Source organism: Gallinula chloropus, assembly GCF_964237585.1.
Source record: "Gallinula chloropus genome assembly, chromosome: 5".
In the NCBI taxonomy this organism is placed as follows: domain Eukaryota; kingdom Metazoa; phylum Chordata; class Aves; order Gruiformes; family Rallidae; genus Gallinula; species Gallinula chloropus.
The window spans coordinates 20,128,863-20,151,262 of record NC_140090.1 but is presented as its reverse complement, the minus strand read 5'-3'; the positions used below and the strand labels follow the sequence as shown (position 1 = coordinate 20,151,262).

At 38.0% G+C, this 22,400-nt stretch overlaps 1 protein-coding gene across 1 annotated transcript; it reads left to right on the top strand.

The window, feature by feature from the left end:
- Positions 1–9,363: 9,363 nt before the first annotated feature.
- GALNT3 (polypeptide N-acetylgalactosaminyltransferase 3) lies at positions 9,364–19,042 on the top strand (the record flags this gene model as incomplete). Its single annotated transcript, XM_084264453.1, has 10 exons — positions 9,364–9,875; positions 11,173–11,345; positions 12,466–12,615; positions 12,860–13,094; positions 13,845–13,962; positions 14,369–14,569; positions 15,733–15,864; positions 16,781–16,882; positions 18,291–18,443; positions 18,920–19,042. 10 exons carry the CDS (start codon positions 9,364–9,366, stop codon positions 19,040–19,042), a joined length of 1,899 nt encoding a protein of 632 aa, XP_084120579.1.
- Positions 19,043–22,400: the final 3,358 nt, after the last annotated feature.

Sequence of the window (22,400 nt, the reverse complement as noted above, 5' to 3'; positions counted from 1 at the left end):
TATGATGAGTCATTTATCAACTGTAGCTACAGAAATTTCTAAAAAGGTTCATAAGTCAGGCATCTTAATCTTGTTAGCTATTAGATGAGTAGGTAGCTTTATAAATGTAATGGTTTACAATTTGTTGAAAATTTTCTGGATGAATTGGCATTGAAAGTGGTCCCAGAGGCGTTTCAGGGAAATCTCGCCAGTGGGGGCGGGTTGTAGCTCTTAGGAAGTTGATCATAAAGAACTCATTAGTGTGTTCCCTATACAATGCTGAACAAGAAAAAACACTAGTAAGTACTTCTCCATCAGCTTGTGACTATGCTGCTTCTCAAAGTAGGGTTTTGTCAGTTTAGGCTCCTTACAACTGTGACTGATTAACTCTGTGGCTTTACCTCTTGCTTCATCATGCAATGAAATCAGAACTTTTTTTTTTTTTAAATATACCTGCCTTAATGTTTAGAATTAAACTGTGGCTGCAAAACTCCCATGCTTTTATCTCTGCTAGAAGCTGGTTTGGTAATTACGTGACATGGTGTTTGCTAAAAAAGGAGCCAAATGCATAGTATAAATCTTGTACTGAAGTACTGGTTTTAAGACAGTCAGATTCCTATTAATGCATGCTTCATCGTGGAAAACAATTTTTAATGTGTTCAAACTAGAAACGTATGCCTTGAAATTTTGTGGTATGAAAAGTCGAATGTTGGCTCTGCATGTCTAAGGTGATACAGTCCTTGTACAGTTCAGGCCTCCACTTTCAAAGGCAAAGGAAGGATTTTTATGTGCTAGAAAGACCAAAACATGTTAATTGTGAATAATTCTGGTCTAAATTTTTATTAAGTGTTCCTGGAGAAGATGAATTCCACCATAAAATACTGGTACTCCCCCATACCATGTTTGTCACTGCGGTAGAACCAGTGTAAGCGCTGCCAGCTCGCCGTTTATTTGCTGCGCATGTTCAGGTACCTGCAGCTCAGCAGGCTGGCAGAGATCCGTGTTGAATGCTGGGCCCAGCCTCTAACTGTGCTACTCTCTTCCTTCTTTGTTGCCCTTCTTTGAAGTAGAAGGGCAACTCAGGCTCAAGCCAGGAGCAAGCCTTGTAAGCTTATTACTTTTTTCTTTTTTTTTGTACTTACTCCTTTTTTTAAACCCCACTTTTATGAAAAAGCGGTTTTATATTTCTCCCTCTGGTAAAGTTTGTGCTGTAAGGGAGGGGAACTCTGTATGATACCCGTTCTCTGAAGCTCTGATCTCACCTCTGAGGGATTTTGCGTTCTGTTTCCCAGCAACGTGAACAGGGAGCGCTCGGTCAACCCCATCTTGTGCAACGCACCCCTGAGGTGACTAAGGGAGGAAAAAATCCCAGCGCCCTGCCGCGCTGCTGGAGCTGCAGCCTGCAGTTGGGGTGTCAGAGAGTGCACTGACCGCGGGCGCGTTATGCGACTGCCTGAGCCTTCCCTTTCCCTCGAGTACAGGAGGCGGGAGGGGCGCGAGAAGCGACCGTTCCCGCACCAGACGGGCCCCGCGCGCGCCCCGGCTGCGGGGGGCTCTCGCCTCGCGCGGGGCACCGGGGGGCACGCGCGGCCCCCGCAGCCCGCCGGCGGCAGCTGCCTCGCGCACCTGGGCGCCAGGTGAGGGCGGGGCAGTGCGCAGGCGCGGGGCTGGCCGCCCGCGCGCACCTGGCGGCCGCTGAGCGGAAGCCGTAGCGGCCCGCCCGGCTTCAGCCTCCTGGCGCTGTGGGCGGCCTCCCGGCCGGGGCGAGAGCGACGTAGGGCGCCGGCTTCTTCCATTGCCTGCGCCCGCTCCCGCGAGCAGAGCGTTCATCTCCCCACCGACAGGCGAGGTGAGTGGGGGAGCCGCGGGGCGGGCGGAGCGCCGCTGCCTTCAGGCGCCTCCGCGCGGCAAGGGGCTGTGGTGGGGCAGCGCCCGGCGCCGCTTCTCCGCCGTTCCCCGCCAACCGCCCGGGTGCGCGCGGCGCGGGGCACACCCGGCGGGAAAGAGTCGTGACACGAGGGAGAAGCGCTCGGGCAGGCGTGCGGGGCTGGGGCCTGCCCGCGGGATCCCCCTCGGGCACCCCTTCCTACGCGCTCCCCCGCGGCCACGCGCATTCCCTCACGCACACGCCCCGCGCACCGTCCCCGCAGATCCCACCGCCGCGGCCAGTCCCCGGGGCCTTGGGGGGGGCTGCGGACAGCCCAGCCCAGCGTGCCCGGCCCGGGGGAAACGGGGTGAGGAGCTCGGGCTGCGGAGAAGGGCGCTGCTGCCCTGCAGCTGGGCAAACAGGTCTCCGGGAAGCGCCGGCCACCATCCGGATGCACTGTCCAAACCAAAAGTGTTGACTGAGGGAGGTGGCTCTTGCCACGTACCGATCCCGCCCCAGTGTTTGTCCCCGGCACCGCAGTGATTCGGTAACAGCAGGGCGATGGTCTCTTTGTGTACATTGCCACCTTCCTCTGGTATATTTCATCCCACTTGGGAAGCTCGTGTAAGTTACTTGTGGGTGATAGTACTTACAAATATTTTCTTGGGTCTGGAGAACTGACAAGAAAAACAAATCGTCACGTAGGTAACTTCAGTTTCATGGGGTTTGTTGGGGTTTTTGTTTGGTTTTTTGTTTTTTTTTTTTTTTTTAAATTTTGTGTAAAAGATGCTTGTATTAAAAAGTACCTAGAAATGTCTTTGGTTAAATAAAAAATACCTCACTGGAAATACGAGTTTATGTATTCGTGTCAGTAATCATTTACATTTAGTCTTCTGTTACAACATCTTTTGTTTTAAAAATTATAAATTACATGGAACTATTAATTCTTGGCTAAAGATCATGCCATACTGCTGAGCCAAGCGACAGAGTTAAAGACTGAGACAACCAAATCATGGTATTTGGATTACTTTTTCTTTTTTGGTTAGGCTTGCTCTGTGGCCTGGTCAGTTTGGCATCTGCTACTATAATCTCAAGGCTTCTCAATAACATAGCAAAACAAAATTGAACTTAGTTACAGAGAGCCCAAATTACTATTTTTGTTGCACTGTGGGAAGGACCAGAAGACCAATTTTCCTCCTTCTTGTAACTACTATTGCCATTTAACTTTCCCCCTTTTTTTAGGTAGGGCAGTACCAGTGGCAGCCTGGATGTCTTGACCTCCCTCAAAATAGGAACAAGATAGAGTTGTCTGTTCTGTGATACTTTCCCAAAGTCTGTGGTTCTAGGTGAAAAACTGCGTTGCTTTGAGATGTCCATTCTTGCTTTTCACTTGCCATAGGAAATAGTTCTGCATACAAACAGAAATCATGTCGTGAATCTACTGGCAGTGATTTAGCAATTAAATTCTATACTGAAATGACTGTTTGTTGTGAGGTAAGATTATGCAATGAAATGTAGCTGGAAAAGAACCAGTCAGGTGGGGAGAGGAGGAAAGGAAAGACACCTTTTGGAGATTTTCATGAAAAGAAGTTTAGCAGTCAGAGGCCCAATAAACCTCAGTAAATCTTGAAAAAAATCCATAGAGAGACTTGCTTTGTATTACACTGTCATTTAAGCGAGTTAAAAAGTTTAAGGCCTGTGATTTCAAGCCCTGTGCTTAATACTCAGATACTTTAGTTAATGTTACTAAAATCAGAAAACAAACAAAAAACCTCCCTTGGTTATGATCTGGATGTTATTTTCTGGTGCTTAACTGCAAATCAGACACTAATCTTTCTAAGTTAAAACAGGACTTCACAGCTGTTACGGTGCTCCACTGTCATCATGGCAGTTTTAGGGACTGTCTAAAATTACCTTAACAGAGGCCCAAACCAATCTGTCCAAGAAAAAGAGTAGCAGAAATGAGTGAAATTTAAATTTGAGCCCAATGCATGTTTATTGTCCCAGGACTGTAAAAATAAGCCATAAATATTTTTTATAATATGTGGTTACTAAATACTTTTAATATAGTGTCTGTTGTCACAGGGAACTATCCTGCCTATCATGTACAGTGCTTTGCTGTAGAAAAAACAGCAGTAGTGCTTATTTTGAAAGAGTTTCTGGAAGCATTTTCATTAGAATACACAGAAGGAGGGTCAGTGGCTTGCTTTTAATTTATTTATTTTTAATCTCAAAGAAACAGTTGGAGAAATGAGTTTACAAAGTTATATTCCAGCTAGGTGTTCTGGGCTACTCCAGCTCTTAATTTCTTCAGCTGTTGTGTTATCACCTAGTTACAGCTTCTGATTTTTCTGTAATAATCATTGGGGCAGATTACCTCCAGTCTTTGCTAGAATAATTTATGCCCTTAAGGTTTCTAAAACTAGGTCTCAGGAACTGAATACATTCAGTATTCCTCTTACAACTTTTTCAGGAGTAAAACCACATTTCCACTGGCTGAGCTTCAAAGAATGTACCCAAAGGAACAGCACCTGTGCTTTGTGAATCTATTTCTTTAGGTACTTAGGAGGATACTTAGTGGACCAGATGGGCAGTATCTTTTGTTGCAAGTGTAGAGATAGAAACTGGCCAGCAGCTTTTGTCTCCTCTTTTCACATAAAGTCTTACTCTTTAACTCCTGTATAGTTCAATGTTATAATTTATTCCTTTATTTAAGCCAAGTGTTAACACACAGTAGTTTGGTAAATTTAAACAATGTGTTCATTTCCCCAAGTTCCAAATTGCTTTTGAATATTCCTGTTTGTGTGGAAAGCCTTTGTTCTCCATATTTAGCTAAACCTATATGAAAAGTACACTTTATCTGTCACAAGAGGTGGTAGTGCCAGTAGATGTTCTGCTGGCATGTTCTTCTAAGAAGTAGAAATGGTTTCATTCAATAACTTTTATTATTTTTTCTTTTATTTTCTGGTAGAATACCTCAGTTTTCACAATGGTAGAAGACTAGAATGTCACTTACCAAAATTGCTATTTCAGTAGCTAATGTTTTAGTAGCATCTGCATTGGTACTCAGGCAAAGAAAACAAAAAGCCCTACTTAGAACTTTGGGTTCAGAAATAGCAATGACAGAGTAGCACTTCTTGCAGGTAAAGTATCTCAGTGTATGTAAATGTGTATCTTTGGCCGACTTGCTAATTTGGTAAGAGCAATTGACCATGAGTCTTAATTTTGCCTAAAGAACTTGTTCAATGTTTCTATTCACCCAGTTTCTGATTAAGGAAACATTAAGGTTTTGATGAAGGGATTGCATACCTAGATAATAGGAAAAAATAGGCAAACTTTTCAGTGAGACTGATTCTGGAGTTATGGAAGAAATGAGAAGCAAAGTTGTGTAGTAAATTACTTGTGATTACAACAAATCTTAAGGTTATTTTTTTTAATTTTCTCTTTTTAAATTATTATTGTCTTAAATTTTATTTAGTATTTTAATTTTTTTATTCTCCATAAGCAACATTCTCAGGAAATATTAGAGCCCTATTTATAATTCAGAGAAAAAAAAGTGATTTTTGAAAGTTTTATTTCTAAAAATGAGGTCAAGTATACTGTTGATACTAACCCCAAGAAATTTCTCCTATTGGCATGGTCTGAAAGATTTTCCCTTTTTTTTTATTTTGACATTTTAACGTTTTATAAAAAAAATGTTGTCTACAGTATTGTTCAGACCAAGCTAACAATAAGTCAAGAGTTGTCTACACGTTGGCTACTATAGTGAGGCTTTCTTGTAAGCCAGAGTTTTTGCAGACAGTCTGACATCAGAGTTAGTGGGTGGCATAATGTAACATAGACTGTGTATTGAATTCACACTCTACCCATGTGATGTGGTTTGAAGTTGTGTGGCAGATGGTTTTTGGCACATTTTAGAAGACTTTTATAGTACATACTAGTTTTCTGGTTATTTTCTTCTTAAAAAAACCCACACAACAAAACCTCTAAAATCCAGCTTCTGATGTTTAGTTATTTTGAAGTGCTGTAAGAGTCCAGACTATTACTGGAAATAACACTAATGAATAGAAGATTAAACACTTTGCTAGGCAGTCACCTCAGGGTATTTAATCATGCCACATATTTCTTCAGCATTTCCTGGAGGATGGAACAGTAGTTTAGTCTGTGGTTACTGACATTGCAATGCCATAGAAATGTGTGAGGCAATCGTGGGGAATAAAGATTGTATTTCTGACTACAAAATTATCTTGGTAAAATACCTACGGAAGATAATAGCTTTCATGACAAAAGTTCTTTGGACTATGTAGTCTGTGTTCTGGAAACTGCTACTATTCTGTGTGACAAAGCTTTTCTCTTATTGTAAGCAACATCCCTATAAGATATTTTGTCAATAAAACTACACTCAGCATTTGTGTAAATCAAAGTGTTTGCTGTAAACTTGGGGTAAACAAGCTTGTGTTTGTCCACCTCACTTCTTGTTGCAAATAACATCCCAAGGCTATATTTGATCCTTTCTTTAACAAAGAAACATCACTTATTTCTGTGCACAGCATGCTGCCATGTACACTGCTGGAGTGTACTAATCCCAGTCTAAAGGGGTACATCGTGTTGCTCTTCTTGCACAGCCCACCGAGGGCAGGTGAGTTGTCTTTTCGACTGTAGGGACAGAAGTGTTTCACCTGTGTGTTATCGTAGCAGCCTGCTGCAGTTAGACCTGAGCAGCCAACACACATGTATCCAATACAAAGAAATGTGTTGTCAAAGAGAGGTCAAAGTGTGTGCAGATAAAAGTGAATGTAATTCCATAGGAAATGTAATGCTAGAGATTTTTTTTAATGTCCTTGGTTATTCATTATGTCTGCTTATTATGGCCTTTGGTGACTTACTTGTCAGAAGACAGATGTATGCAAAACATTGATAGTGCAAAAAACATTCTGGATTCATATTAAATTTTAGTTATTTTGATTTACAGATAATTTTACTATTGTGTTGCTCATGTGTATTCTGAGGACTTGTATATGCTCCATTTGTACAGGAAATAATCCTAGATAAAAATAACTAGTTTAAGGTTGTGGTAAAATGTACGTATGTCCTTCTGATGTTTTGTGAAGAATAGATTAGTGTGTCAGCATCAAAGCCAGCAGCAGCAAAGGTCTGAAGTATGTGCTCAAAATCTATGGAAGAAATCTTTGATACTTTCTAGTCCATTTCTCTTTTTTGTTGCTAGGGACAACGAAGCCAAAGTTCATATAGTAAACATAAAACATAATAAAAATGACATAGTGAGCTTAGCTTAAAGTAAACACTGATGTGTTAATTGAAATGCTGAAGATAGACAACAGAAATCTATTAACTGATTTAGATTAGCTAACTTTCCATGGTACTAAGGCAGATAACAGATATGTATCCATACTATGAAATTTTTCTACTGTGAGTAATCTTATGCCAGCTCAGTAAATCAGCCAGTTATAAATATTTAACTCATACTGATTAAATTATCAAATTTAAGCATAATTACAGTTTAAAGAAAAAAAAATCAGTGTTGCTATATATAACTAAATTTAACCTCTCTCTTCATTATCCTATCTTACATCTTCGTTCTTACACCATCACGTTCATGAATGCTTAACCTTTCTCTTGACATGGACACTTTCTACCAAGAGGAAAAAGCCTAGAGGAAGTTGGAGAATGTTGTTGCTTGTTTAGTGATGTAAAAGGGATTTGAGGCCAACAATGTTTGGATACAAACCAACCAGCCTACCAATGTTAATGCCCCCCTCTCCAGGTGTTTGCCTGTTTGACTATGCCTGCTTATGAAATACAGAAGTTGCCAGACCTCTTGTATAATTAAGTACCTCAAATATAGAAAAAAGGGTATTTTTTTCTTTTTTATATTTAAGGAAGATACATTTATATCACTTATTGATTCCTGAGCTTTAAGATTTATTAATGTTATATGTGCTTGTGCACGGTGCACTGAAAAAGTTATGTGATTGGTTTTTTTAACGGTGTTAAAAAATTTCCCTGGTTGACACATTGCAGAGGCTGCACACTCTGGCACAGCAGCCGTCTCGCTGCTGGGTGCCTATCTGTATACATGCTCAGTGTTTTACATGTATATTGTGTTTACATGGCAAGGTTGGGAGGAGGGAACAACTGCACAGGTGATCTTGTGTAAGAGAAGACATGGGACTCTGGCCACTCCCCTCCTGCCCGTGCTGGATGCAGCTAGTTCCAGCCAGCTCTAAAATTCTAAAATGGATCCACTGTTGGCCAAAGCTAAGTGCAGCAGGTGATGCCTCTATGATAATCTATTTAAGAAAAGGTAAAAAAATGCTACAAAGCAGCTGTGAAAGAGAGGAGTGAGAAAAATGTGAGAGAAACACCTTGACCTGCAGACATCAAGGTCAGTGAAGGAGGATGTGAGGAGGTGTTCCAGACACCTGAGCAGATGCTCCCTTACAGCCTGTGGAGAAGACTATGGTGACGTAGCTTTTACCATAGCAGCCCATGGAGAAGACCACAGTGAAGACGGTGTTTCTCTGCAGCCCCTGGAAGACCATGCTAGAGTAGGCCCCATGCTGGAGCAGGTAGATATGCCCTGAAGGAGGCTGCAGCCCATGTAGAGCCCATGAGGAGCAGGTCTGGGAAAAGAATGTGTTAGACAGAAGTGGATAAGACTTTTTAAATAGTTTTTCTTGGAAATTTTGTGAGCCTGGTGCAGCATGGTTTTGGTACTATTAAGTATCTGTATGGTAATGTTGTAATGAGCTTGCCCTCTGTGTTCCTTTAACAATAGCTCTGTGGTAAAACATGTATACCAGATAAAAGTAATTTTGAGAAAATACCCACTTGGAACTCTGATTACCGAAATCTAATCTTGAAATGGATTTTAATTGTTAAACGTCAGAAATTTCCAAATTGTTGAAATAAGTTGATTGAGAAGTCCTTCTTGGCTTTTTAGTTCACTTATGTGGATCTTTCTTATTTGTGACTGAATTTACTCTGTCGATTCCATTTGTTTTCCTTCTCTCTCATCGTTAAACTAAAATTCTTTGCTTCTAGAAGACTTAAGTCAACACTTTCCTCTAATTTTAAATAACTTAATTTTCAAGATCTGGAAGAAAATTTAATGAAAACTGGTGATGTTGTGCAGAAATTATGTTTTATCCTTAGTGATATGTCTGCTTTCTGGTTCTTCTTTTTGAAGTGTATTTAAAACCAAACCAAAACATAACAAAAAATCAAGCAAAAACAGAGAAAGTACATCTTGGCTATCTTACAGGTAGGTTTGTTTGACCTGTCTTTAAGTGGTGGGCACATAATGTTTGAGAGTTGGGAGTTGTGAATTAGCTCTGGCCGATTAATTTCACATGGGTTTACATTGTCAGATATGCTAGATGTCTAAATTTATACTTTCTGCTTTAATTTACAGGTGGTACAGTTTCAAGAAATGCTGTGACCTATTTGAAGACCATCATTCACAGAAACTTTTGTGATAAATTTGTAAAACTAGAATGGCTTTGAAGAAAACATCTAAACTCTTCAAGAAATTATTTTTTCACTGGAAACTTTGGAAGTTTAGCGTTATTGTCTTAGTCTTTTTGGTATTTTTATTTTTATTACAAAGAGAAGTCGGTGGTCAAGATTTTAAAGATGAAGCAGGGATTGAGCCAGTTGTTGGAAAGAAAAGTCATGTATTAGGACTTGTGTTAAATGCTGTGAACAATATTAAAGGTGCAAAGCCAAAAATGCAAATAAAAGCACCTGTTAGGCAAACTAAGATTCCTGGAGAGAGACACTGTTTGCCAGGACACTATACTGCAGTGGAACTAAAGCCCTTTCTACATCGACCCTTTCAAGATCCTAATGCTCCTGGAGCTTCTGGTAAAGCATTTAAAACCATCAACTTAAATTCAGAAGAACAGAAAGAAAAAAAGCGTGGAGAAGAAAAACACTGTTTTAATGCATTTGCAAGCGATAGGATTTCTTTACACAGAGATCTTGGACCAGACACTCGACCTCCTGAGTATGTTGAAATGTGTATGTCATGATAGTTAATGCAGACAACAAAGTGATTTGAGTTGAGGATTAGGTGATTAGGCAGCTCTTCTAGTTACACATAATGATTCTCCATGCCAAAGCCAAGAATGTTTAGAAAGGCTCACCTCACTTCTTTCATAGTTTTTAATTCAAAGTAACCATATTTAAATATCTTCTTCTGCTTTTGCCTTTATGCTATAATTTCTGAGTGACTTTCTGGAAGCCTGCTAAATTTTACTTAGAAAAAAACCCTTAAAACGCGGTTTGAACTTTTTTCCAATTTAAACACCATTCTTCCCCTTTTGGATTGTGGATTTTGGTTTGGGTTTTTTTTCAGTATTCAGTGTTAATAAGACCACCAGTATAATTTAATAAATTAGGAATGATAAACTGTTGAACAAGGCAATGGAATGTCTCATCATACTGTAGTATTAAGAAATTTTATTCATGATGACTGTAGGACTTGGGTAGAATGGGTTCAGTGTTAGATGACATGTTCTCAGCAATGTGTGTCAGAAGTGACTAACCTTACTGAGCTGCTGGTAGTATGAATATCCCGTTGCATATGGTACAGCTCACGATAACCTTTTCTAGAGCATTACTGGTGAGTTCTTGCCTGTGTATTTTATGAGGCAATAGCTTTGATAATTATGTTGATGAAACTTCCAGCATCTAAATTTGACAAGCAATAATCAGCTTATGAAAAGTTTGTGAATACAGAAATGTTGTCTTTTAAGTGGATATAAAGTTCTGTTCAGAATACATCAGTCTTGAAAAACTGGGTTTAAAGTTGTTTTCCTTGGAGGGAATATGCTGCCCTAAGGGTTATATGGCATTTCTACAAAATGTTGAAGTTCTGAGTTTGATCTGTTCTATTTTTACATGTTAACTCTCCATTCTTGTATTCTTTTTTTTTGTATATTTGTATTTCAGTAGTAATTGTGACTTAAAGTCTGACTTTGCAGCTCACTACCTACTGCTCTCAGTAGAATAGCGCTTTTTCCTGAAGAAGACCTGGGTGCTGTGTGAAATGCCCTTAAATGTTTGTGAGGCGGAAGCAGAACTGAGTCAATTGATCAAGTGGAATTCTTACCACAAATTTTAACAAATATTTTGTACAGCTTCTCCAGTTTGAGCACCTGCCTTTGCACTCCAAAACTGGGATAGAAAGTAAAGAAGCTAAAAAATTTATTGTCCATAGTTATAAAGCTTTGTACTAGAAAGAATAGGGTTTAAGAATTTTTCTGTCCATTTTTTAACACTTGACAATTTCTAATCTGTAGATGTATTGAGCAAAAGTTTAAGCGTTGCCCACCATTGCCAACCACAAGTATTGTAATAGTTTTTCATAATGAAGCCTGGTCCACCCTGCTCAGAACTGTTCACAGTGTGATGTATACATCTCCTGCCATACTGCTAAAGGAGATTATTTTGGTGGATGATGCCAGTACAGATGGTAAGAATTTGTATTTTCTCTTGATTTCATTTATTTATATACCTCTGTTAGGATTGCAGATAAATTGGTTAAAAGAGGATAGCTCTTTACTACCATTAACACCTATAATGGTATTCTGAATGGTTTTGTTCCGTTGTCTTTCTTTAAAATAGTTCTCCCCCATCTTTTTTATAAGGTAGTCAAATATGAAGTTTTTGTGCCCTAAAACGTTTTTAAACCCCATTCCTGATCGTTCTAATTCTACTGCTGCTTTAACTGGCAACTGGTTGCATGACAAGTAGCTCTGTAATCTGTGCTTCAAACCAATTACAGTTTATAGAACAAAGTATCCAAGGATAAATTTGTACATGCTTGTAGTAATTTGCATGTTATCATAGTGATTGTTTGTATGCAAATTAATTTCATTAATATGAAGGAAATGTCTTTCCTAGAAAGTAAAATTATTTAATGGAAAAATTATCTTTGACACTCAAGCTTAACTGCCAAAAATAATTGAATGCATGCTGTGTGTGATCACAAATGTTCAACTTTTGATTAACATGTCTATATATACGTTCTCATATTACTGTATTTGCACTCTTTGTAAGTCTGTATTTAGTGTGCTGATGCACTTGGTGTCAGTGGTACAGTTTAATATTAAGCACGGGCAGAGGATGCAAGATGGGGGATGTGGGGTTGGTTTTATATAGCTTCTGTTGCCTTTGTAAATACCAGAGTCTTTGAACACTGTAAAATGTGCTGTCGTTAAGGAAAGAATGTGCATATTCAGCAGATACATTGAATAAGTAGGTACATGATCTGTTTGTACTGAAATTGGATTTTGAACTGATAGTCAAACTACAGAAGATGTAGAGATGTACTAGCACGTGTCCTTTCTCTTTTAGAATATTTTTGGTGTTCCATCCCCTGTTCTCTGCCAGTCTTCTTTCTACACACTCACCTCCAAGAAAACTTCGCTCCCCCCAAAAATTGACCAACAGTCAGGAATTGTTTAGGGCTCTGATGTCAAGGTCATTCCTGGGATTAGTGTGAATTGCTTATCCTGTTAGATTAGTAATGTACAGGTTTTTAGTGGCATGTTTATACACTGGATATCCTGAAACTGATTTCTTTTTTCTAGAATACTTGCATGATAAACTAGATGAATATGTTAAACAATTTCAAATAGTGAAAGTCGTCCGTCAGAAGGAAAGGAAAGGCCTAATCACTGCACGGCTGTTGGGAGCATCAGTAGCGACAGGAGAGACACTTACCTTTCTGGATGCTCATTGTAAGTAAAAACTGTCTGGTCTGGTTTATGACATTGCTTTCTTGGATTTAATGTTGCAGGTTTTTTATGACTTAGAAACATTAGAAATGTGTCATCTTTCCTATTGCTGTTTTATGTGATTGAAGGTATAATTAGCAATGCTATTTAAAAGCAGTGCATATTGGCTTGCTGTGGGCATATTAGAATATTCCCTTTGTATTTATAGCCAAGTAAAATTCAGTGCTTGTTCCCATTTTCTCCATAGGTGAATGCTTTTATGGCTGGTTAGAGCCATTACTGGGAAGAATAGCTGAGAATCCTGTTGCTGTTGTAAGCCCTGATATTGCTTCTATAGATCTCAATACTTTTGAATTCATTAAACCATCTCCTTATGGGCACAACCACAACAGAGGAAACTTTGATTGGAGTTTGTCATTTGGATGGGAGTCTGTTCCTAAACATGAACGTAAAAGAAGAAAAGATGAAACCTATCCAATTAGGTAAACATAATTTGAATAATATTTTAAATCCTTCAGTTTTAATGTGGGGTTTTTTTGTTGTTATGAACAGTAGTTTGTAAATGAGCTGTTCTTCAGGTGAGTATGACCATAGCATCTCTGGTGATTTTTGTAATACTTTCTTTAAGAACCGCATTGTATATTTTAAAGCTTTCATAAAAATATAGCCTTCTTAAGACAGTAATTGTTTTGCATTACCTTTTTTCTGCATAAACTAGAAACATAGTAAGCAATTTCTAGATGTATTTTCTCTTCTGGAGGGTGGGGAGGGAAGATTGTAAACAGTTCTTTTCAGAGGTGGTACCACAGATCCTTCATTGAAGATCATCCTTGAAAGGATGAAAACAAGAGCACCAAAACATTAGACAACGATGTATTTGATGATAATTGGAAGTGCTTTGGCCTTAGACAGGTTACTGTTCTGGAGGAGTAATAACCTCTGCTTGATAGCCTCCGTACAGGGAGAACGTGGGTTTCTTTTCCTGATTCTGTCTTTTATACTAGAAGTCATTGGTCTAAACCAGGTGTTAACAAATAGAACTGTCAAATGAGACTCGGTATGGCAGATTTAATTGCTTGATCTATGCCAGGAAAATGTGTCAGTGTAGTGAAGCATTTCTGAGAAATGCATGGAGTCTTCCTAGCACAGTTGTACCATGTTTTTACATCTACATTTTTTAAAAAACTCCCTATTTGAACACTTTTTTCCTCAGTATATTTCTCTTTTTGCAGAACGCCTACTTTTGCTGGAGGTCTCTTTTCAATATCAAAAGCCTACTTTGAACATATTGGAAGCTATGATGAAGAAATGGAAATATGGGGAGGTGAAAATATAGAAATGTCTTTCAGAGTAAGTTTAGCTATTTAAATTAGCAGTGGTCTCTATGCTGACAGTGTACAGTATTTTTGAGGACAAATAGTACATCCTGACTTCTCTGATGAATCAGCTAAGACACGACAAATGAAGTAATAGTGATCTGTGAGATGAACTGCAAACCTGCTCCCTGAAATGTGGGGGCTTTTGGGGTTTTTTTTGTTTGTTTGTTTGTTTGGGGTTTTTGAAGTGTTTAGGGTTGATAGCTGAAATGTGCATTTCCAGGGTTTACCTAACTAGGAAATTCACTTATGGTATGCCTGATATATGCACCCTGGCTGGTGGTTTGGGGTTTTTCTGGTGAACAATAACATTGCTGATTTTTATTTTAACCCCCTTAACTGTAATTGCAGTGCACTTACACAAAGAATGTTATTATTAGGTATGGCAATGTGGTGGACAGTTGGAGATCATGCCTTGCTCTGTTGTTGGCCATGTCTTTCGCAGCAAGAGTCCCCATACTTTCCCAAAAGGTACTCAAGTGATCACACGTAATCAAGTCCGCCTGGCAGAAGTCTGGATGGATGAATATAAACAAATATTTTACCGAAGAAACACAGAGGCAGCAAAAATTGTGAAACAAGTAGGTGGTGGTGGTGGTATTAGAAATCACACTTTCTGCATTCAAAGTTTTGGTGAGCAAAAGTTATTTATTGAAAAAGTACAAAAAGGACCCTAGATATTTAGTGAAAAGACAGGGCTCAGCTTGCTTAATGTCGTAGCCCCAACGAATGTTGAACGCTTAAGTGTTTGTGTGGTGATAAGTGTTGTTCCTGTGGTGGTTTTTTTTGACTGGTAGGTTTATTTTTTAAAATGTTCTCTAAAATCCCGGGTTGCTTGCATTGAACAGCTACTGGAACTACCAGAAGAGCATGAGAAAAGCTACTGAGTGCAAAAAATGCACTTGAAGTGAGAAATATAGTATCTCTTTAGTCTGAAGTTGCTTAGTATTTTTACTAAGGCATTTTATTTTTACTTAGTAAGGCACAGTATTTTTACTTAGTATTTTTAAAGGCAGGTTTTGTTGTTGTTCAGCAGCAGAATAAAGCTTGTTCAGTGATAGATATCCATCCTGTATGTTTAAAAATAGTTGAATTCAGGGGTTTGGGTGCTGGTTTATTTCTTTTGTAAATTTTCTGGAACCATGGTCTTTCATCAGCTCTAATCTAGAGTTCTCTTAAAGAAGCTTTTTTTTAATTTTTTTTTTTCTCCTCCCTTTGCATGACAAATTTTTGTGACTGTTGTATCATTAAGTGCATTAGATTTCCTAAGCGTGTTTAGCAGCTAGGCAACTGAATTTTGTCTGGGAGATTCTGCAATGTATTATTATACTAATTATTTAATTAATCCAGTTCATTATTTCAGTCCACTCTTTTTAGTGAGATCAGTTAAGTTTATAGCTGTCATCAGTATGGTCTTGTTTGTACTTTCCCACTTCACCGTGGGCACTGTGTTAAAACCCTCTTGGGACTAAGGATACTTCTATTCTTTCCACATTGCAGTGTATTTTTCGTGCATGTGCCTTGAAATGCTGTAGGCAAGATGTCAGTGGTGTTATGATCCTGAAAAACAAACAGCAGCAACCACAGTAGTGCAGTATTTATATTTTAAAAAAATCGATAAATGAAGCTTGAAATTTCATTAATACTACAGTGCAGAATATCATAGATTTACGTGTACAAAATTGATATTAGTAACATTAGTGTACTTCTCTTCCATCCTTCTTTCCTTACCATCCTCTAACAGAAAACATTCGGAGACATCTCAAAAAGACTTGAATTAAGGCAGCGTCTGCAGTGTAAAAATTTTACCTGGTATCTCAGTAATGTTTATCCAGAAGTGTATGTGCCAGAGCTGAATCCTTCGTTCTCTGGATATGTAAGTTTTTAATTATTTTCTATGCTCTTCCACAGTCCATGAAGTTTGCTAATTTTTTGTGCTACATTAGCCATAGCATTTACATGTCAGGTATCATTAATTGTCCTAGGATTTTTCTGTCACTACTCAGGACAAAGAATCTCTTCTGGATACCATGCTACTCGAATACTTTATAGCTTTGTCAATGGTGATATGAAATTTAAGCAAGTCTTACTATTAACTAACAGTAGCCTTGCTTAATGGGATCTTGCAGTCTGCCAAGATAGCAACATTCTGCCCATCACTAACAGCTAAAATGACACAAAATTACTAAACCAGTAGTGAGAGACTTCTTGAATTATCAAGTTAAGTTTAGTTTCGTATAGTAAGGAGTCAGAGAATTTTTAGTTTATATTAAGGAGGAAAACTGGGCAGCTGTTTGTTTCTCATAATTAGGTTTTTGATGAGGAAAATGCATGTTTACTGTTGCAATTGTCTTTAAAAACATGTGTATGTATTATCTGCCAAATAATTTTTTAGATATTGCTTGCTAAAGCCAACAAAATATTAAACCACTAACAATTCTTAGCTTGAGAGGAATGTGAAAGTTGAGCAATGTTTAGCACTTCCCCTTCCTCCAATTTTTGACTATTTGTGTGTATCTGTTCAAACTCTAATTTGATTAACAGTAACCTTGTATACCAGTAGCCTAATTAATTCACACTGTGTGGCTGTAGACAACCATAATGTAGTTAATAGGCTTTTGGTTTTAGGATTTTTAGATTTGAGCATAGGAGAAAGTAAAAATGAACCGACAACTGTAGTTGTTAAGCCAAAGGTTAATTTTATATGCTAGCAAGACAGTTAAATTTGTCATTCTCCTTGAGGATTTGTTGTTTGGTCAGGGGTTTTTTTCTGAGAACACCCTTTCTTTTAGTTAAAAAATGTAGGTAAGCACATGTGTCTGGATGTTGGTGAAAATAACCACGGTGGCAAACCATTGATTATGTATTCCTGTCATGGACTTGGAGGAAATCAGGTAAAATACTTTTTATCTTTTTTTTTTACCATTTGTTCAGCTGCAATTTGACCATATTTCATTTATTTTAGAGAAATGGGCTCATTTGTAGTATGCATTTTCTCTCTCTCTTTTATTAAGAGTTAATTCATATATATATATATTGTTCAAGAAAGATTTCATACTGCTCTTTGCATGGTTTTCCACTTCTGACACTTTTGTGTCCGGCATGCGCATTTAACACAATTGCACTGCTCCACCTGATCTTTCTGTACAAAACCTTTTCATTCTACCCTTTCTTGTAAGTGTTGTCCTCTTAATTCTTCCTTTCCTTATGCTTCCTCCTGTTGCTTCTTTCTCTGCCACTAGGACTCGCTCTATCAATGAAGATGTTGGTGGGAATCCGGGCAATGGGAGACCAAGTGGCCAGGCCTGAGCCACCTTCTTATCATGCTTGCAGTCTCATAGTGTGAGGTCAAAGTGGTCTATCCTATACTGGCTAATGCTAATGAACAATATGATTGAATTTGTGCAAGGAGGGCTCTTTGATGCATAGTTCTTGTAAGCAGCAATGTTCCTTCCACAGTATGACTTGCAATAGGTGTCAAATACTGAATCCTTCAGGCATTACTGTAATGCTAATAAAAGTAACGTTACTTGCCCTGCCCAGAAATTAGTATTTCTCTGTTGCCTTAAGGAGTTATTTGGGGAATAATATTTATTAACCATAGATCCTTAATAACTGAAGATCAACAAAGGTTTAAAAGGTTTTTTGTTAGGACATAGTTATAATTTTTCCTTTTTTAAATAAAATCTTCAACGTCGCCTATTTCTGGCACTGTGAAAACTCAGACACATGATCCTAGTTGGTTGATGCTTTCCTAATTAATTTTTTGTAGGAGATGAAATACTGTCTAGATAATTATTCTGTTATGTTAGATTCTTATAGTATTGGGTGGGGTTTTTTTCAACTTGTTGTGGATTAATACTTTTTGCATTGTCACAGTAGTAATGCAGGAACACTGTACCAAGACACTGTGTTAATAGATCTACTATATGCTTCTCGTGTCACCTCTCTCTGAGTTATCATGGACTGTACCAAAGCTCTTTGCTTCCAAGTGTTGTGCTTTTTGATTTTCCTCCTGTTATAAAAGAACAGCCTGAATCCTTTTAAATGCCATCCATCAGAGAACTGTAACACGGGTTATGTTGGTAATGCTCAAGAGATGTGCGTGTTTGCTTACTTCACCCTTTTCATAACAATACTGTGTTTTCAGTTGTACTTTGTTCTTTGCCAGACAGTAGCAGTGTAGGCTGAAATTTTCCATGCTACCTATCTTCATCCATATATTGGAGACAGGGAAAGGGAATGGAAGAGAGAACCTCATTTTCAGAGTTGTACATCAATTGTTTATCATTGTTTAAATAGTACTTCGAATATTCTGCCCATCATGAAATTCGCCATAACATTCAGAAGGAGCTCTGCCTGCATGCTTCCAAGGGACCCGTGCAGCTTCGTGACTGTACCTACAAAGGCCAGAACACCCTTGCCATTGGAGAGGAGCAATGGCTGCATCGAAAGGTATTGAACTCTCTGCAGTGAATTGGTATCTAATCAGTGAGCTTTCATAGCAGTTAATTTTTGATTTCCAGTGGAAGAAAACATCCCAAATGAAAGAACACTCTGAAGCTAAAAGGGAGTATGTTTAATTCTGTGAGGAAAACTCCAGCTTTTCAGTTAAAAGATTTTTTTTTTTAAATGTAAAGTAGAAATGTCACTTGCAAAACCAGTTGATATCCTGTAGCATGTGTCTGGACATCCACCTGGAAGTCAATCCAAATGTTTTGTATCTTGAAAAATATTTTTTCAAAAAATTCTTAACAAAAAAAAGTTGGAACTTGCATACTTGTTAGACTTGTTTGTCCGCCCCCTCTCTGCACTACTTTATATCCTTACTCTTTTTTAATAAGAACTTAGTGCAGGGAAACAGCATGCTCATTGTTTGTTCACTCTGTTTTTTTTGTTTGTTTGTTTTCTTCATTTTTTACCCAATCTAGGATCAAACTCTGTACAATGCAGCCCTGCATATGTGCCTCACAGGAAATGGAGAGCATCCGAGTTTGGTATCCTGTAATCCATCAGACCCCTTCCAGAAGTGGATCTTTGGCCAGAACAATTAAGATTTGTTATTTATAGGCCAGGAACGTTTTATTGAAGAAAAGAACCATTCTAAACTATGATCATATATGTATACTGCATTTTTAAGTGATTCATACTTTAAATGAAAAATGTTTAAACAGGCTATTCTTTCCTCTTATTTAAGTTGGATTTAAAATATGTCATCAAAGATTCCCTAGGAGTCTGTTATACCAAAGATGAGTGAGATCCCAATTAAGAGAAATGTTTACAATATTTCTATGACAAGACTTTATATGTTGACCACTGTATATGGATCCTAGAGTCTTCTTTCACACTGGGGACTGTATGTATATTGTTTTTCCACATATTGTAAGTACTTCTTCAGAAGATTAGTTTTTTCTATAGTTATGAGAAACTGTTGTTCGCTGTCTAAAAAAAAAAGATGCTTTATATGTATATTTTTTATGCTTAATTGGTTGGCTTCATTTATTTTTTTAATAATTTACTTTTATTCAGTGAACTTAGTATTTTTTTTAAGTTCCCTCACTTGAAAAATTAAACATTTGATCTTCAGGTTAAAGTGGGCTACCACACTGTGCTCAGCTTTTAGCAAGTCCAACCTTCTTCTATTGAAGAAAAAAGTAATTTGCACCAAAATATGTCTGTGATTATTTCAGTTGAAAATCTGATTATTCATCTCCTTTTATTTAGCCAAAACATCTTTTGTATAGTTTTTTAATACGTCATGAATTTTAAAATTCATGACAAAGGAATATGGTAATTAGATGGCAAAGCAGCTTAACATTTAACATATTTTTTCATCTTTTTGTTCATTATTGCTTTTAAATTATATGTCATCTACTAAACCCACTATTTTCCCCTATCTTTTAGTAATTAATGCATTGTTTCCCTAACCTATTTCTAATATTGCCTGTATGTAATTTCTTGTGCAAACAATTGCATGTTGATTTTTTTATTATTATTATTTTACTTCTTGTTGCTGTTTTCCCTTTTACAAAGGGCTGACCTCATTTCTATCAGTCCAAGTGAGACCTTGGCCTTCCTTAATTATTCTTTTGTCTCTGTTAATGAAATATTGTATTCTTGTAAGCAATCACAAGTGTACCTCAATAGATCATGTAGAGCTATGACTTCATAAATAGCTTTTCTTTGATTATTTAAAAATATATATCTTAGAATATTTTGTGTTGGAAGGGACCTTTAAAGGTCATTTAGACCAACCCCTTCTGCAACGAGAAGGGACATCTTTAACTAGATCAAGTTGATCAGAGCCCCATTCAACCTGACCTTGAATACTTCCAGGGATGAGACATCTACTATAATTCTTCCTTATTTTTAGTCTAAATCCAACCTGTTTTAGTTTAAAACCATTTCCCCTTGTTCTGTCACAACAGGCTCTATGAAAAAGTCTTTTTGGTCATCTTTTTTTCTTTGCCCCATTGAAGTACTGAAAGGCTACTAATAAGGTCTTCCCAGAGCCTTCCCTTCTCCAGATTGGACAACCCCAACTCTCTCAGCTTGTCCTCAACCAGGAGGTGTTCCAGTCATCTGAAACATTGTTTTTGTGGCCAATCCCTGGACCTACTCCAACAGGTCCATGTCTTTCCTGCACTGAGGACCACAGAACTGGATGCAGAGGAGCAGAATCACCTCCCTTGACCTGCTGGTCACTCTTGATGCAGACCCTAACCCTAACCAGGATATGCTTGGCTTTTTGGGGGTTATTTTACTGGTTGCACAGTTTTTAAAACAGCTTCTGTTAGTCTTCCCTGGAGATTTGCAACCATGTGCATGTTCTGACTGATCATTTCTGACCTCCTTTAACGAAGGTAACTTCTGCAAAAGAAATGTCCTCTTTAGGAAGAAGATGTGTACTTACTTGAAAGTGTCTGTTTCTGGTATGAATATGAGATTAACAATCATCCTACCCTTAAAGCATTTAAGGTCACATAAAATTGCACTTTAATATGGTAAACTCTATTTCTTAATAAAATTTTATATTCTGATTTGGAGAGGACTTAATTGTTTTATGCAAATTAAAGATGTTTAAAAATAACATTAAATTTGCATGTGTTATGGGAGGAAATAGGCTATGAAATTAAAATTGTAAGCTTCTAGGAAGGGAAGAAAGCAGCAGAATAAGACAAGGAGAGGACTTAATGTTGTCCAGATGTGCCAGTGTTACTAAGTAGGGATGGGAAATATCAAAGATAAAAAGGTAGTTAGACTTTGCAGCTTCTCGGAAGAACTGTGTTGAACATTTAGAGTATCTATTCAAATGGAATGAAATAGGAGGTGTAATAGCAACTGGCTTAATAATAAATGCCTTTAATGATCTGAATCTTAAAGGTGCACATTACGGTAAGGTCAGGCCTAGTTAGATGCAGCCAGTAACACTTAGTATTTTGAAAAATGCTTAGTATTTCCTTAAAGTACTGTGTCCAGGAGGGAGATTAAGGAAAAAGTCATGGCTGCCAAAAGGAAATTCAGACGCAAATATCTGCATGGTCAAATATAAAGGTGAGAATAAATTTGAAGAGGGGGTATTAAAGGTTGAATATGACAACATACACTTAAATTTGTCCTTTTTGTCATAAAGATAAATTGAAGATAAATGCTAATTTATCCATAAAATATGGTGGATAAGGAGGTAATGATGGGGGGTTGTTATTTCTAATGGTGGAGGAAGCCTCTCTCTGCTTAATTTAACAGTATCTGACTAATGAGTTCAGCATCTGAAGAAGACATCCTTTCAGTAGTTCTAAGTTATCTAAAAGACAGCAAGTGGATAAGCAAGACCAGCAAGAATTTGTCAGAAGCATTAACATAAGCTAATTTCTTTTTCTGGCTCAATAATCATGCCTTTGAATCATGTCTTGGTTTGTGTAAGACTTTTGGTGGCACCTGTGAGAATATCCTGTGAAGTTAAACTTGTATGACTTGAATAACTTGCAACAGTGTGGACAGAAATTGTTGAAAAGACTGTACTGGGAAGACTTATTAGTGCCACCGTGAATGTCATTGTACCACGATCTGCCTGTGCCCTCTGACAAATATTTCCATAATCCAGTAATGGAATACAAAGTATTCTTATTACTTTTGCAGATCAAGCCAGTATCAGAAGGGCAGCACGTGCTCTTGACAAACTGGAGGAGTTGAGCAAAAATAGGATGCAGGTCACACGAATGGAGAATGGGGGATTACATAGATAGCAGCTGTGCCATAATGACCTCCAGGTATGAAATGGTAACCGAGGTTCAAGAAGCCTGTTGCAGAAGACAAGGTACATAGCACAACTGTATAAAAGGACTTGAGCTCTTTTAGTTCCTTGTTCGTGGTGTATCGTAATGTATGATGCTATTTTTAAGACCCTTTTAC